This window comes from Otolemur garnettii, unplaced genomic scaffold (genome assembly GCF_000181295.1).
Source record: "Otolemur garnettii isolate 467f Iridium unplaced genomic scaffold, OtoGar3 scaffold00034, whole genome shotgun sequence".
Taxonomy (NCBI): domain Eukaryota; kingdom Metazoa; phylum Chordata; class Mammalia; order Primates; family Galagidae; genus Otolemur; species Otolemur garnettii.
In genome coordinates, this window is record NW_003852429.1 from 11,557,319 (window position 1) to 11,570,935 (window position 13,617).

The following is a 13,617-nucleotide window of genomic DNA, read 5'->3' on the forward strand; positions in this document are numbered from 1 at the left end:
CCCAGGAGTTAGAGGTTGCTGTGAGCAGTGAAGCCATAGCACTCTACCCAGGGGGACAGCTTGAGGCTCTGTCTCAAAAAAAAAAAAAAAAGATTTGAGATTTTTAATTTTAGCTTTTTACATAGTAGAAACTAATTCTATGTAGTCAAATCTATTCCTTTTTCAATTTGTTCTGCAGTATTTCTTTTACCACTGATTTTCAGTGGGAGTCCTTTTTAGCTAACTGTGTATGCAAGGTACATGGTTTTAGAGGGAACAGAAGTCATCATAATGTGAAAATAATTTGCAAAGATTGAACAATTATATCAGTTCATATTCAAATATACCTTTTCCTGTAAGACCAGGTTAAATTTCTACCAGAAGTCAGTCTGTAGGGCTATCTCCAGCTGCTTGTAGGATGTTGTGAATATCACAAAAGTGAAAACAACCTATAACGAAAGAAAATATTTGCAATTCATACATCTCTAAGAAACTTACATCCAGAATATATGAAGAACTTTTACAAGTCAGTGATACAAAGGCCCAATTTTTAAAATGAGCAAAGAATTCGAATAGACATCTCTACAAAGATAATCCACAAATCAGCTCATGAGAAGATACTCAGCATCCTTATTCCTCAGGAACATCAAAACCACCGTGGGACACCATTTCAGAGTCACTGGGATGGCTAGAATCAAAAGTCAGATATGTTTTGGCAAGTGTATGGAGAATTCAGAATCCTCAAACATTGCTGGTAGAAATGCAAAGTTATGAAGCCTTTTAGAAAACAATTTTGCTGTTCTTCAAATAATTAAACATAGTTTCCACGTGGATCAACAATTCCACTCACCTGCATATAATCCCCCCCAAAATAAAAACTTATTTTCACAAATCACTGATACATGAAAGTTTATACCATCATTATTCTTAACAGCCAGGAGATGGAAACAACGAAAATGTCCATCAGGTGATGAATGGCTATACCAAATGTGGTATAGCCATAGAACTAAATGTTACTCAGTGATGGGTGCTACAACATGAATGAACCTTGAAATCAGTGTAGCTTAGTAGAAGTAGCCAGTCACAAAAGACCACATACTGTAAGACTTCATTCATACGTAGTATTAAATGTCACAGTAGGAGAATCTGTAGAAACGGAAAGTAGATCAGTGAGTGGCTGAGTGCTCACTTAGGGCCCTGGAGGCTGGAGGGAAGTTGATAGCTAAAGGGTATAGGGGTTTCTTTTTGTGCTAATGAAAATGCTATAATGTTGCCTGTGGTGATGGTTGTATATATCCATTAATATACTAAAAACTGTTGAAATATACATCTTTTAAAATGGATAAGTTATGTGTGAAATGTATCTCTGTTTTTAAAACATGAAATTGCAAATCTTACAAAACATGCAAGTGTTAATGAAATTAATGCAAATGATGTTAGAGAACAAGATAAATTACTCACAAAGCCATACTAAATGTGGTCAGACTATTCAGAAAACTGAAAAGGTTCTTGACCCAATAGGTATTTTAGAAGAAAACAGCAAAGGATTTAGAGGCTCTTCATAGAATTAATGATGCCTTAGAATATTTTTTGGAAAAAACCCTCTCTGTGATTAATCTGTAGTGGTTTTAAATATAAGGTGAAAAATGTTGGTTTTACTTTTATATAATTGTTGGCAGGAACGGAAAGGAAAAAAACTTGATGTAGTTTTTGTACTAAGAATTAGTGTTGATTTTGTTGCCTGTAAGTTAAATTTATTTTCATAAAAAGTTTCACTATCAAAATCCCATTCAACCTTACTTTTATACTATTACTACGCAATTTTGATAATATTGTTAAGTAAATTTAATGTCAGTGGCCTGTCTCTGTTGCTCGTTATTTATTTACCATTTAGGTGTTAATTTGGGGTGTTTTTACCCTATGGAAGAATTGCCATTGTGTCATTCAGGTTCCCCATCTGGGAACATGAAATGTTCTTTTATTCATTCAAAACTTTAGAATTTTCAGAAAAGTTTAAACTTCTTATAGATCTTAGTTATTTCTAAATCTTTTGTTTTATGTTTTGTATAAGTAATTAAAACTTTTATTTCAGGTTTAAAATTTGAGAGTACAAAGAAACAGGTTACAATGTTTGCATTTGTTAGGCAGAGTCTCTCTTGTAAATTGTGTCCTGGCCCCCAGAGGTGTTTAATCTTTCATGCTATTTATGAATATCATCCTCCTTGTTACATATCTAATGATATAAGTATGTAGGAAAGCTATTAATACATATTTTTATCTGAATTTCACATTGAACTCCTAATTGAAGTTGCAATTTTTTTTGTTTTCAAGGTAAGCATTTATACTACCTGCCAATAATGATAATCCTTGTCAAAATGATAATCCTTATTAACTACTATACTTACGTTTCAAATTGATGTCTTATTTTATTGACTCAAACTTCCAAACAATGTTAGATAATGGGGAAGCCATTTATTTTTAAAGAAAAAAGTGAATGTTTCTCTTTCTTACCTATGTAGGCTGGATTCTAGTGATATTTATAATGAATTGAAAGAAACATATCCTAATTACCTTCCCCTGTACGTGGCACGACTTCATCAGTTGGATGCTGAGAAGGTTGGAACATAATTGTTCTTACTATTATTTTGTTTGTAATGTCAGATAAGGATTGTGTTTTGATTAAAAGTGCATTATTATCTTTGTCTTCTGTTCTTGCTGATTAAAAACATGTTTCCTTAAACTTTGTTGTATTAGACTGTCTCCATTAAGGTAAGTACAGGACTTCGCCACTACTGTGAGTTTCGTTTAGGATTCTTGTTCGTGTTTGGTCAGGAGAGTCGTAATAGAACACCCTAAAGATTGCTTTTGTATCTTAACCTTCAGGGCAGGGAGCACAAGGCAGTTATCTTGGCCAGTTGAAAATCTAAACACCTTCCCTGAAAGAATTCCTCCTCCTTTATTAGTTTTGTCAGTGCTTCTCACTTGGGAGAATTTGCCACAGTTCCAGACTGAACTAACACGGACCAGCTTTCATTAGTACTGGTGGCAGGAGAAAGGTGCTGGCCATATCAATTAAAAATCATTACAGGTTTAACGTGCAGTAGGAAGTATTTAAAGAACACCTCTTGAAGGCCTTTAACAAGAAAGAAGCACTCTCTGAGAACGCCCTGGAATCACATGTGTAGACTATTGATTATGGTCTTGTTTACTCTCATCTTTGTGTTTTCAGTGATGGATTAGAGAGAATTTGTTTTATCAGCTAGTCTTTTTCTTTGTTTTCATGTAGTGTGGGACCGGAATAATAACATATCCAGTCACATTTCTAGAATCTTCAGATAACACAGAAAAGGAGTTGCCTTTGGTTTTAAAAAAAAAAAAAAAACTTCACATTCTTGTGGACTTTATATTTTGCTTACTGTCACCATTGAGCTCAAGCACGTAATATAAATTAGGTATTTTCACATCTGAGCTCTCAAGCTTTCTAGAGACACTGGCAATTGCAAAAGGCACAGAGCCCTGGGCTGCAGGGATAGTTGTGTGCTCCTCTCATGCTGCAGCCAGAATGCCACAGAAGTGAAAACACTTCCATGTGCTGATTGATACACTGATTTTTTTTATTCTTTTTCTTCCTCCCCAGGAACGAATGAAAAGACTTAATGAAATTGTTGAAGCTGCAAATGCTGTTATTTCTCATATAGATCAGACGGCCCTGGCAGTGTATATTGCAATGAAGACTGATCCCAGGCCTGATGCTGCTACTATAAAAAAGTACCTAACCAGTAAATAATCTTCCTTGCATCTCATTTCTTAGTTAACTTGTTTAAAAATTAGGGACGAATGTTATCTGATGAGCATTATGTCTTTATAGTTGAGACTAGCAATATTTACATTGTCCCTCCTTAGAAATTTTATAATAATTTTCTCCAGTCTTTTAAAACTAAGCCCAAGAAAAGTAGATTTCTTTCTCTACCATTTGTTGCTGAGGTAGAGAGACTTGAATAGCTGTGCCATAGAAAGAGAAGGCAAAAGCATAGCACCTATAAAATTAGTATTTAAACTGTTTATTGCCCAGTAGCATGAAAAACCTAAATTTTTGTTTGTAATGCCTAGTGGAGTAAGTGATAAGAAATAGGTTAAAACTATTTCCTATTACCTATTATTACTGGCAACTTTAGTTTTATGGAAATGGCTTCTACAGTATGACGTGGGGAGAATTTATAGTTTAGCTTTTATGACACCTGATGCTGTACAAGGTCGGACAGTTGAGTTCACAGACTCATCCTAGAAAAAGTGCTGCACGCTTCATTAATGAATAGCATCACGGTGGCCCCTCCAAAGTCCTCCCCTCAAGAAGCTGTGTACTGACACCAACACCTAGTTCATCCTTTAAAGCACTTTGTCTAGGATGAGTTTGTGCACTTAATTGTCAGATCTCATACAACAGCAGCTCTGGGGGCCATTCAGAAAGAGTTCCAAAATGGCTTTGAAGGGTGGAGTAGGCATGGGCATTGGTGTGTAGCTTCCCACGGGGAGTACTTCACAGGTGACTATAACAGTATTCAGCAATGAGATGTGTAGCACATTTTCTAGGAGAAGTTTGCGAATTTAACTGACCTTGTATGTCCATAGAGAATCTTATGAGTGAGAGGAGTTTATGACTGAGTGGGGTGGTTGCTTCCATGTCACAGTGTGTTTTCTGTAGGTTGGTTTGGTGGTTCAACAACTCTTTGAAACAAGCTACCGTTTGAACTAATAAACTAAAACTGCTCACGCCACTTGAAAGTGCTGTAATTTTACTTAAAAAACTTTTAGCAGTTCCAGTTGTTCTACATAAAACATTTGGATTCTAAACTGCTACAGCTCTTGCCATCACATTGTTTATATCAGAGGCTCTTACGACTCTTATAAGCAGGAATTTTCAAGTAGAATAAAATTTATTTATAACTGGTTATTTGGTCATTGTTAGTCCCTTTCCGATTTTCCAAAAGAATCATCTTAAAACATTGTCATTTTGTTGTTGATGATGATAAAATAATGGTGTACCCACCATTTATTAAGTGCTAGGTACGTGTGTAAGGGGCTATTTGACATATCTTCAATACATTGCCTTCCAAACCACATGTGAAATAGGGTCATTAGATGACCGGGCTAGGAAGTTCCAGTGTTAGAAAGTGGGAAGGCCAGTGATCAAACCAGTGTCTGTCAGAAGCTTGTGCCCTTTTATTTCTCTTTATATTCCTACTCCTTTCTTAAGAAGATGAACGTAATTCAAAAATTCTCACAGGAAAAATAGGAGCTTCACCTCCCTGCCTCCCCATCCTTGTTGCTTTCAAGGGTAGAGAACCAGTGGGCTTCTTTGAGTGCAGGCCTTTTGACTGAATCCAAATTTCACAGAACAAATTCTATAAAATTTGGATTCAGCTAAGGGGCTGTACTTGGGGATTTGGAGGGCTACATGTGGCTTTGAGGCCACAGGCTCCCCATCCCTCCCTTTTACAGTCTTAAAAATGGTACCTTTTTCTTGTTCATCTAATATTATGTTTTGGTTCAATTGAAACTGCACTTATTTAAGCATTAAAGTATCTGATTCAAATTAAATTGCTTCTTAAAGTATACCTGTTATCTCTTTGATGCGTACCTAATTAGATTTAATCCAAAAGCTGTTTATTGAGCAACTGTTACATGTAAGACATCACTGCAAGGGACTTAAGAAATGAACAGGACCCTCCCTGATCTTAGAAAACTACAATATAAAACAGAAGGGGAAATTGCCAGATAAGAAGTGATTAGGAGATAGGAAGTAGAATAAATATTTTAAAATGTAAACACCTATGGGATATAAAGCCTTATGGATTAACAACGTTTTCAACCTAAACCAGTCAGAGCTAAGTTATGAGACAAGACAGGAGTATTCTAGGTATAAGGAATTCAGATTATTAAATCAGAGGGTGCTAAAATAGAAAGGGAGTTTACAGGTAATTTATCCAAGTCTGGTGACTACAGAACACCTATGTCATCCCCAGGTTGCCTTCCAAATTCTGCATTCTTCTGGTCCTTCTCTTGGCAGCCAGGACCCTTCAGTATTAGCAAGGATAAGGAAACCTGCCTGTCCATCCATTTGTGTTTCAAGGCCGCCTTTCTCGTGACAAAATAGGGATGATGGTTGTGCTGACTCTTGGGGCTATTGTAAAGCATGAGGGAATTATAGTTACTGCTAGGGAGCCATGCGGGATGGTGCCTGGCATCGGAGATGCTCTGTCCATGTCCCACAGCCTTTCACTCCCAATAGGCTATTTGATAAATCCTCTGTTTTTCAGTCCAAAGTAATCAAGCATTCCCCAGACAAATTTCCACAAAACGGGAATGAAACTTAGTTCTTTAGAGCCTTGAAACTTTGCAGACATATGCTCAGACATAGTTTCTTTTAGGCATAGTTTCTTCTGCATTGCAAATGCTTTGAGGTTGGTCGCTGCCCTCTTGCGTGCACTCTGCAGATGTGAAAGAATTAGGCAGCTCTAGTATCCACCTTGCCTCCCCACTTGCACTTGTACAGGATCAGATGAGCTTTGCACCTGTGAGAATGCCCCAGTCTTGGGAAACGTTTCAGCAGCAGCATTTTCCATGACACTTACCCTTCATGTTCCCTTCCATGGAGCCTTTTAAATTAGCAGGACTCTTAGGTGTGCAGGGTGAGGGGCTGAGCCCTGGAGCCCTCAGATTGTTGGTTTGGTAATCGTCTTTCCTGCCAATCTTGTTGAATCTGTAGCCTTAGTGAGTTCACAGGTTGCACGTTTCACTCTGGGTTCTTCAGAATAACTCTGACTAGTCATCTCACATCTAAATGTCTTATTGTCATTTTCTCATCACTTTTAGTCCTCAGTGTCTTCACGCAGTATCCAAGTTGAACAGAATGTTTCAAATAAGCATTCCAGAGACTAGCAGTTTTTCCTGGAGTGTAGCTTGTTATATTTCATTCAATAGTGAAATGATTTGTGGAGTGTCTGTCCTACATCAGGCATTTTCTTAGGCACTTGGAATGCACTGACAAAAAACAAAGATACCTGCCCAAAGCAAGACAGTTACCATAATGGGTAAGCGTACAGATTCCAAAATCAGACTGCTAAGCTTCTAGCCTAAATCTGCCACTTCCTACCTGGAGGACCTTGAACAAATTGCCTCTCATCTTTTGGGGCCTCCTTTCCTCCTCTGCAAAATAGCAATGATGAATGAATTAATATGTGAAAATACTAAGACAGTTAGTTGCTGGCTCTTGTAAAGCAAGTATTGTATTTGTTTTCTCCAGTCACAACCACCTCTGTACATACACACGGACTAATAAGTAATGTAACAATTGCTATTTAAAGAAAGAAATGTAAAGAGTTATAAGACACTAGCCTGGTTAAGAGGTATATTAGGTAGCAGAATTTAGAATAGTGATTAGTCTTTCAAGTCTATTGCTTGTGACGTTCTGTTTCAACTAGGTACGACTGCCCTAACTCATTTAATCATGTGTGTATTATAGTGGCTCATTTGATGTTTCTTAATAATAAGACATTTTATTTGAACATACAAATGTGTATGTACATGGATATACCGTATTTCTGCATTGTAAATATTAGGCAAAAGAATGCATGAATTTAACTTCAGATACGACTCTACTGTTAAAGACATTTTACTGATGTATGACGTATTTTTTTGGTTTGCTATTCAGTGATATGGACAAACAAAAATCCACCCTGGTAGATGCCCTTTGTAGGAAAGGATGTGCCCTCGCAGACCATCTTCTTCACACTCAGCCTCCAGATGGGGCTATTTCAAGTGATATAGAAGGAAAGGAAGAGGAGGGAGAAAGTACTTTGGATTGTCTGGCAGAAACATTTTGGGAAACTACAAAATGGACTGATCTTTTTGACAATAAGGTAACCTTTCTGCTGCTTGTTTTACCACGGGTCTTGGGGTCACTGGACACTTCTTCCATGCCTCATGTTAGTCAGAGGAGAAGCCTAGCTCTCAAGAAGACATTCTGTACTGCATGTGTGTCTTCCTTGTGTCCAAAACTCTTAGCCATTATTTTGCCTGTCTGCAAAGTGGCTGTTTTACCACAATATTAAACATAGATCTTGAGAATATATGTAGTAGTGTGTGAAGCTAAAATAAAGTCTTATAAGAAATTGTCATGAGGCCTCCCCACGTCTACTCATGTACTAATCTGTTGGTGTATGAAATTAGCAGGAGGAGGGAGGGAGTATATGGGTTAATTTAGCTGTTCTTTGTTTGATTTATAGGTAATCAGTTTTAAACCCCAGTTTGGAAAAAGTAATATTGATGAACCTTTTTGGATTTTGGTTATAAAAACATGTTAAGTCCCTTTCAGCTCTCCATTTTAATTCCTAACAGTAGAGGTTATGGAACTACGACTTTTTACCAGTCTTTCTTTCCTGTGGAGATAAAGGGAATGAAGTAAGTGAGCTCAGTGGGATTCTTCTCCCCCAGCACAGGTCGTCATTTTGTTTGGTAGACAGATGCTTGTCCTCAGGATTAACTGGGATAATTTGCAGTAAAGAACCGAGGAAGTAGAGAAGTATCCTTCCTGCGTGCTGCAGATTTTCCCACCACACCACAGTGCAGTGGTGCATTTATGGCAGGTACTCAATCATGGTCAGGAAACGAAGGAGTCAGTTTTGCACCAGAGGTTAAGAATGTGGACCTGAAATTAGACCCCTCGGGTTTGCCTCTAACACTCTATCTGTGACCTTAGGCAGCTTACTAACTTTTGTTTCCTTTTTGCTGTTGAGACAGAGTCCCACCCTGTGTCCTGAGCAGAGTGCAGTGGCATCACAGCTCCCTGCAACCTCAGGTGCAGGCTGTGGGCAGTCTGCTGCCTCGGTTTCCGGAAGCCACTGGTATTATAGGCGCTTGCCATGGCACCCAGCTGGGTTTTTCATTCTTTTAATGAGTCGGGGGTCTCACTCTTGGTCAGACAAGTCTCAAACTCCTAAGCTCAAGCAGTTCTCCCACCTCAGCCTCCTACAGTGCTGGGATACAGGTGTGAGCCACCTACCTACCATATAGTTGTTATGAGTGAGTTAAGTATTTGGAAGGTCCCAGCAATATTTGCTATTATTGTTATCAGTTTTCGAGGGCCTGCTATGTTCCAGACACAGCTGGCTGATGGAAACATAGAAATGAATAACACCTTCGTGCCTGTCTTAGAGGAATAGAACAGAGATAGATTAATACTTAATGAACATCATGATAAAATCGTTACTGTTAGTTCTGCTTTTGCAGTAGTACTACTGCATGAGGGCTTTGCATTAGATTACCTAGGGGTTACATTTATGGAACAGCTGCTGCACACTTTGCTTGGCTCTGGAATATAAATCAGCATAACAGGATTCCTCTCTTAGAGTACGTTCTCCACATTCTAAAGTGGAGACCAAAAATACAAATAAATGATTACAAGTATATTTGATCGGTACAAAACTTGTACAAAAGGAATATGTTTATATAATCCATTGCCTTTTTTGTTTTTCACTTTTTTCCTTATTTGCAATTTTGGTAATTGATGGTGACTACATTTTTGTATTTCTAGCCTCATTTGCATTTTTGTAATTACTTTTGTTAGCTCTGGTTTCTTTTACATGAAAAGGTTATTTTAGAATGGATTTTAACAGCTAGTGATTTCTAATAGTATTAAGTTTTTTCCAAAAAATAAACAATCTATTCTGTGAAATATCTGGCTACTTTGAGGATAATAATTGTTTTTAAATTGTTAATTTAAAAAAAAAATTTAAAGGCTGGGCACAGTGGCTCATGACTCACTTTGGGAGATCAGAAAGGGAGCATTATTTGAGCTCAGGAGTTCTAGACCAGCCTGAGCAAGAGTGAGACCCTGTCTCTTCTAAAAATAGAAGAATTAGCTAGGTGGTATGGCAGGCACCCATGAATCCAGCTAGTTATTCTGAAGGCTGAGGTGGGAGGATTGCTTAACCCCGGGAGTCTGAGATTACAGTGAGCTATGATGATGCCATGGCTCTCTACTCAAGGCAATAGAACAAGACTTTAAAAAAAAAAAAAAAAGGTTTTTAAAAATTTACACAGTACAACACAACACATTCATTTTAGAGCTTTACCTTAATGCTTTTATTATAGCTATATACCTTAAAATGCAAATATTAAATAAACTTTTTCTTGTTTTATATTACAGGTTTTGACATTTGCATATAAGCATGCATTAGTGAATAAAATGTATGGGAGAGGCCTTAAATTTGCAACTAAACTTGTGGAAGAAAAACCAACAAAAGAAAACTGGAAAAATTGTATTCAAGTAAGTGATTTTTAAAATATCACTGTTAAAAGTATTACTTCACTTCAGGGTTATGCCCACGTGTACACCGGGTAGAGGATTTTTGTGGTGCGAGTCTGGCTAAGGGGCTGCTTTGCATTCCTTACACGTGACATTCAAAGCGTGCTCTGGATAGAAAATGGACTCGTAGGTTCTTCTGAACATTTTTGAGAGTAAGCTATAAGTTATCTGTACTCTTAGAACTTTTGTGTTTAGCCAGTCCAAATTGTAAAACATTTGTTTTTTGGCAGTTTTTGGCCAGGGCTGGTTTTGAACCCTCCACGCCCTCCACCTATGGCATATGGGGCCAGCGCCCTACTCCTTTGAGCGACAGGCGCCACCCTGTAAAACATTTTAAATTAGCTCCTTCAGATCTTCGGCTAGATTCAGACACCTTTCTGGAGCCAGTTGTTGATGTGTTGGGTGGTTCTCATCACATAGAATGTAATCTATGAAGCCGGTGAGCTCCCCCCAGACATTCACATCAGAGAGGTTTTAGCGCGTGTCTCCCCTCCTCTCTGCTCCCTTCCCACCTCAGTCTTTTCTCTGTACAAAACCTAGAAAAGAGAGTCAGTGCGTCTGCAACATTTGAAATAAGGTCCAGATTCCTCCCTGTGGTCTAGAAGGCCCCTGCCGACCTCTCCATCCCTGTCTCTCTCCACACTTGTCCTCGTAAACCCTGCCTCTGCTGCAGCAGCCTCTCTGTGCTTGGCTAAAGCAGCTACACCTTTCCCAGTGAAGGATTTTTAACACCACTGCAGCTATCTGGAAAGCTCTTCCCCTAGCTATCAGAGAACTTTTCTTGTCATTCAAATTCAGCTTTAAAGGTCACTTCCTCAGAGAGTCTTTCCTGACTAACTCCCTAGTTCCTTTCTATTCTGTCAGGTATGATTTTTGCTATTCAGGGTGGCCTTAAAGTTCATGTGCAATTTAAATAGTTACAGCTACTTAAATTGCACAGAAATTTTATGGCCACCCTGTGTACCTGACAAATATCTTCATTATTTATCCATTTATTAATTTGCTTATTATTTATTTTTCCTGAAGGAGGGGATTTGTTCAGTGCTGTTTTCCTTATCCTTAGAACAATATTGCACTTAATAGTAGTCACTCAGGAAAAAAATGAAAGGAGGTTAGGTTGGTAGGAAGGAACAGAACAATAGGAAAGAAGGAAAGTAGAGATAATAATCAGGAGGAAAGTGGGTTGATTAGTCATAAGAAAAGTTGATTGGTAAAGAGGATGATCAGAGGTGGGTTGCTGGTGCTTGATGGAAGGAAGGTTCTGTTCAGTGGTGTCCAACCAGCAGCCTGCGTGCTGATTTTGAGGCCTTTTTTGGTTATCTGTGGTGTCAGCTATCACATGGACCCTTCTTTTGCTGATCAGTTTCCCTTAGTGTTTGTGTGTTTATTTAGTGTGTGACTGGGGATGGCTCTTAACTCTGGCAACGTGTGGTAAAAAAATAATAGTATAATATTCTGTATACTATTACTTTCTTATTACTAAATATTTAACAGAATTTACCACCAATATTGAGCTTAAAATCGTATTTCCTTTAGTAACATGTTATTGTATTCTGTTGCAGCTGATGAAGTTACTCGGATGGACTCATTGTGCGTCTTTTACTGAAAACTGGCTCCCCATCATGTATCCTCCTGATTACTGCGTGTTCTAAAATAGAAACCAAGACTTTAAATTTTAAAAAAGAAAGTTTTATAGTGAATGGATATAAAAACAAATTTGTGGCATTTTTAGTCTAATGCATGTTTTCATCCACTATCTAATGCTGATTATTAAAATGAAGTGTATTTATCAGAGAATTCACTGGCTTGTGGCTTAATACATGTAAATCTAGACCTCTGACATCATGGTGTTTTCTTAACGCCTCACATGCTGGCACGGGGGTGTGCCCTGCCTACCAGCACCTAGGACTTTGAGTTGGGTTGCAGCTTATTACATGCATGATAGGTTTTGAATAGTAACTTCCAACTGCAAACCTGTAAAAATTCTATTTTTATTTTATAAATGAACAGGGTTTTAACATGCTCAATGTTAATTTTTTGTCAATTGTATGAAGGCCTTAAAAAAGCTACATCAAGTGTAGCTAAAATTATTTATTGGACTAAAAATTAAAAGAACTCCATTTCCAGATTTTTTTTTTCTTTTTTTTTTTTTTTTTTTTTTTGACAAACGTTTACATTCAATTAAGGGGGGAAACTGCACAAATGCTTGGCAATTGCTGGAGCATAACTGCTTCAGTAAATGGTCATCTTGAGGTTATTACAGGCAGTCATTTGAACATCCCCTTGAAGTTCAGAGCATCCGAATGAACTAATAATACATGTATAAGTGCCAGACAGCTAAATCTTTATCAGGTATTGTAAAGATACACATATGGTATGTTTATTAAAGTTGAAATAATGTAAAACACGTGAATAAATGTGCAAAACCAAGATCACAGTACACCATATGCACTCTATACCTTAATGTTTTTTATAAATAATAAAAGTGAATATTGAAGCTTCTTAAAGTTGGTCTTAATTTTTCATAAAGAAAATTTGGGGCTATAACAGTATATTAAGTCCATAGACAAAGGCTCGGCGCCTATAGCTCAACCGGCTAAGGCGCCAGCCACGTACACCTAAGGTGGCGGGTTCGAATCCCCAGCCCGGACCCGCCAAACAACAATGACGGCTGCAACCAAAAAATAGCCGGGTGTTGTGGCGGGCGCCTGTGGTCCCAGCTACTTGGGAGGCGGAGGCAGGAGACTCGCTTGAGCCCAGGAGTTGGAGGTTGCTGTGAGCTGTAATGCCATGGCACTCTACCCAGGGGGACAGCTGGAGGCTCTGTCTCAAAAAAAAAAAAAAAAAAAAAAAAAAGTCCATAGACAAAAAGGTAATTTATAATTTTTCTTAAATGCTTCCAGTCATTTGAACATATTTCCAATTTTTACTGTGTGATTAACTTTGTGTATGTTTGACTTATCATTTTGGCTACAGCTTTCATCATTCTTCCATGGAATAAATACACATAGTATGAAAAAGTCTTTAGTCACTTATCTAATAGCAGATTGTGAGTTTTATGGTTTTTTAATCTTGTTCTTTTAAAATTTACCATTGCAAAAGATTTAGTCTGTATATTCCTAAGTATTTTCATTTTATCTCTTGAAAGTGTGAGAACCTTATGAGAAAATACATGCACGCATGTAAACTGCACACAATTCCCGGGGTCCCTCGGTCTGAAGCCCATCCGTGAACGACCAGGTGTGTGTTCTCATGCAGACACGTACTGCACC

The 13,617-nt window shown here is 37.9% G+C and overlaps 1 protein-coding gene across 2 annotated transcripts in view; it reads left to right on the top strand.

Moving 5' to 3' along the window:
- Positions 1-12,852, top strand: part of TPP2 (tripeptidyl peptidase 2) — a 68,795-nt gene extending 55,943 nt beyond the window's left edge. For both annotated transcript variants that reach the window (XM_023513094.1, XM_003789607.3), the window contains 5 exons: positions 2,499-2,595; positions 3,617-3,747; positions 7,691-7,898; positions 10,187-10,306; positions 11,908-12,852. In XM_023513094.1, the coding sequence (XP_023368862.1) occupies positions 2,499-2,595; positions 3,617-3,747; positions 7,691-7,898; positions 10,187-10,306; positions 11,908-11,997 (646 nt within the window). In that variant the 3' untranslated portion in view covers positions 11,998-12,852. The remainder of the gene's footprint in view (positions 1-2,498; positions 2,596-3,616; positions 3,748-7,690; positions 7,899-10,186; positions 10,307-11,907) is intronic.
- Positions 12,853-13,617: the final 765 nt, after the last annotated feature.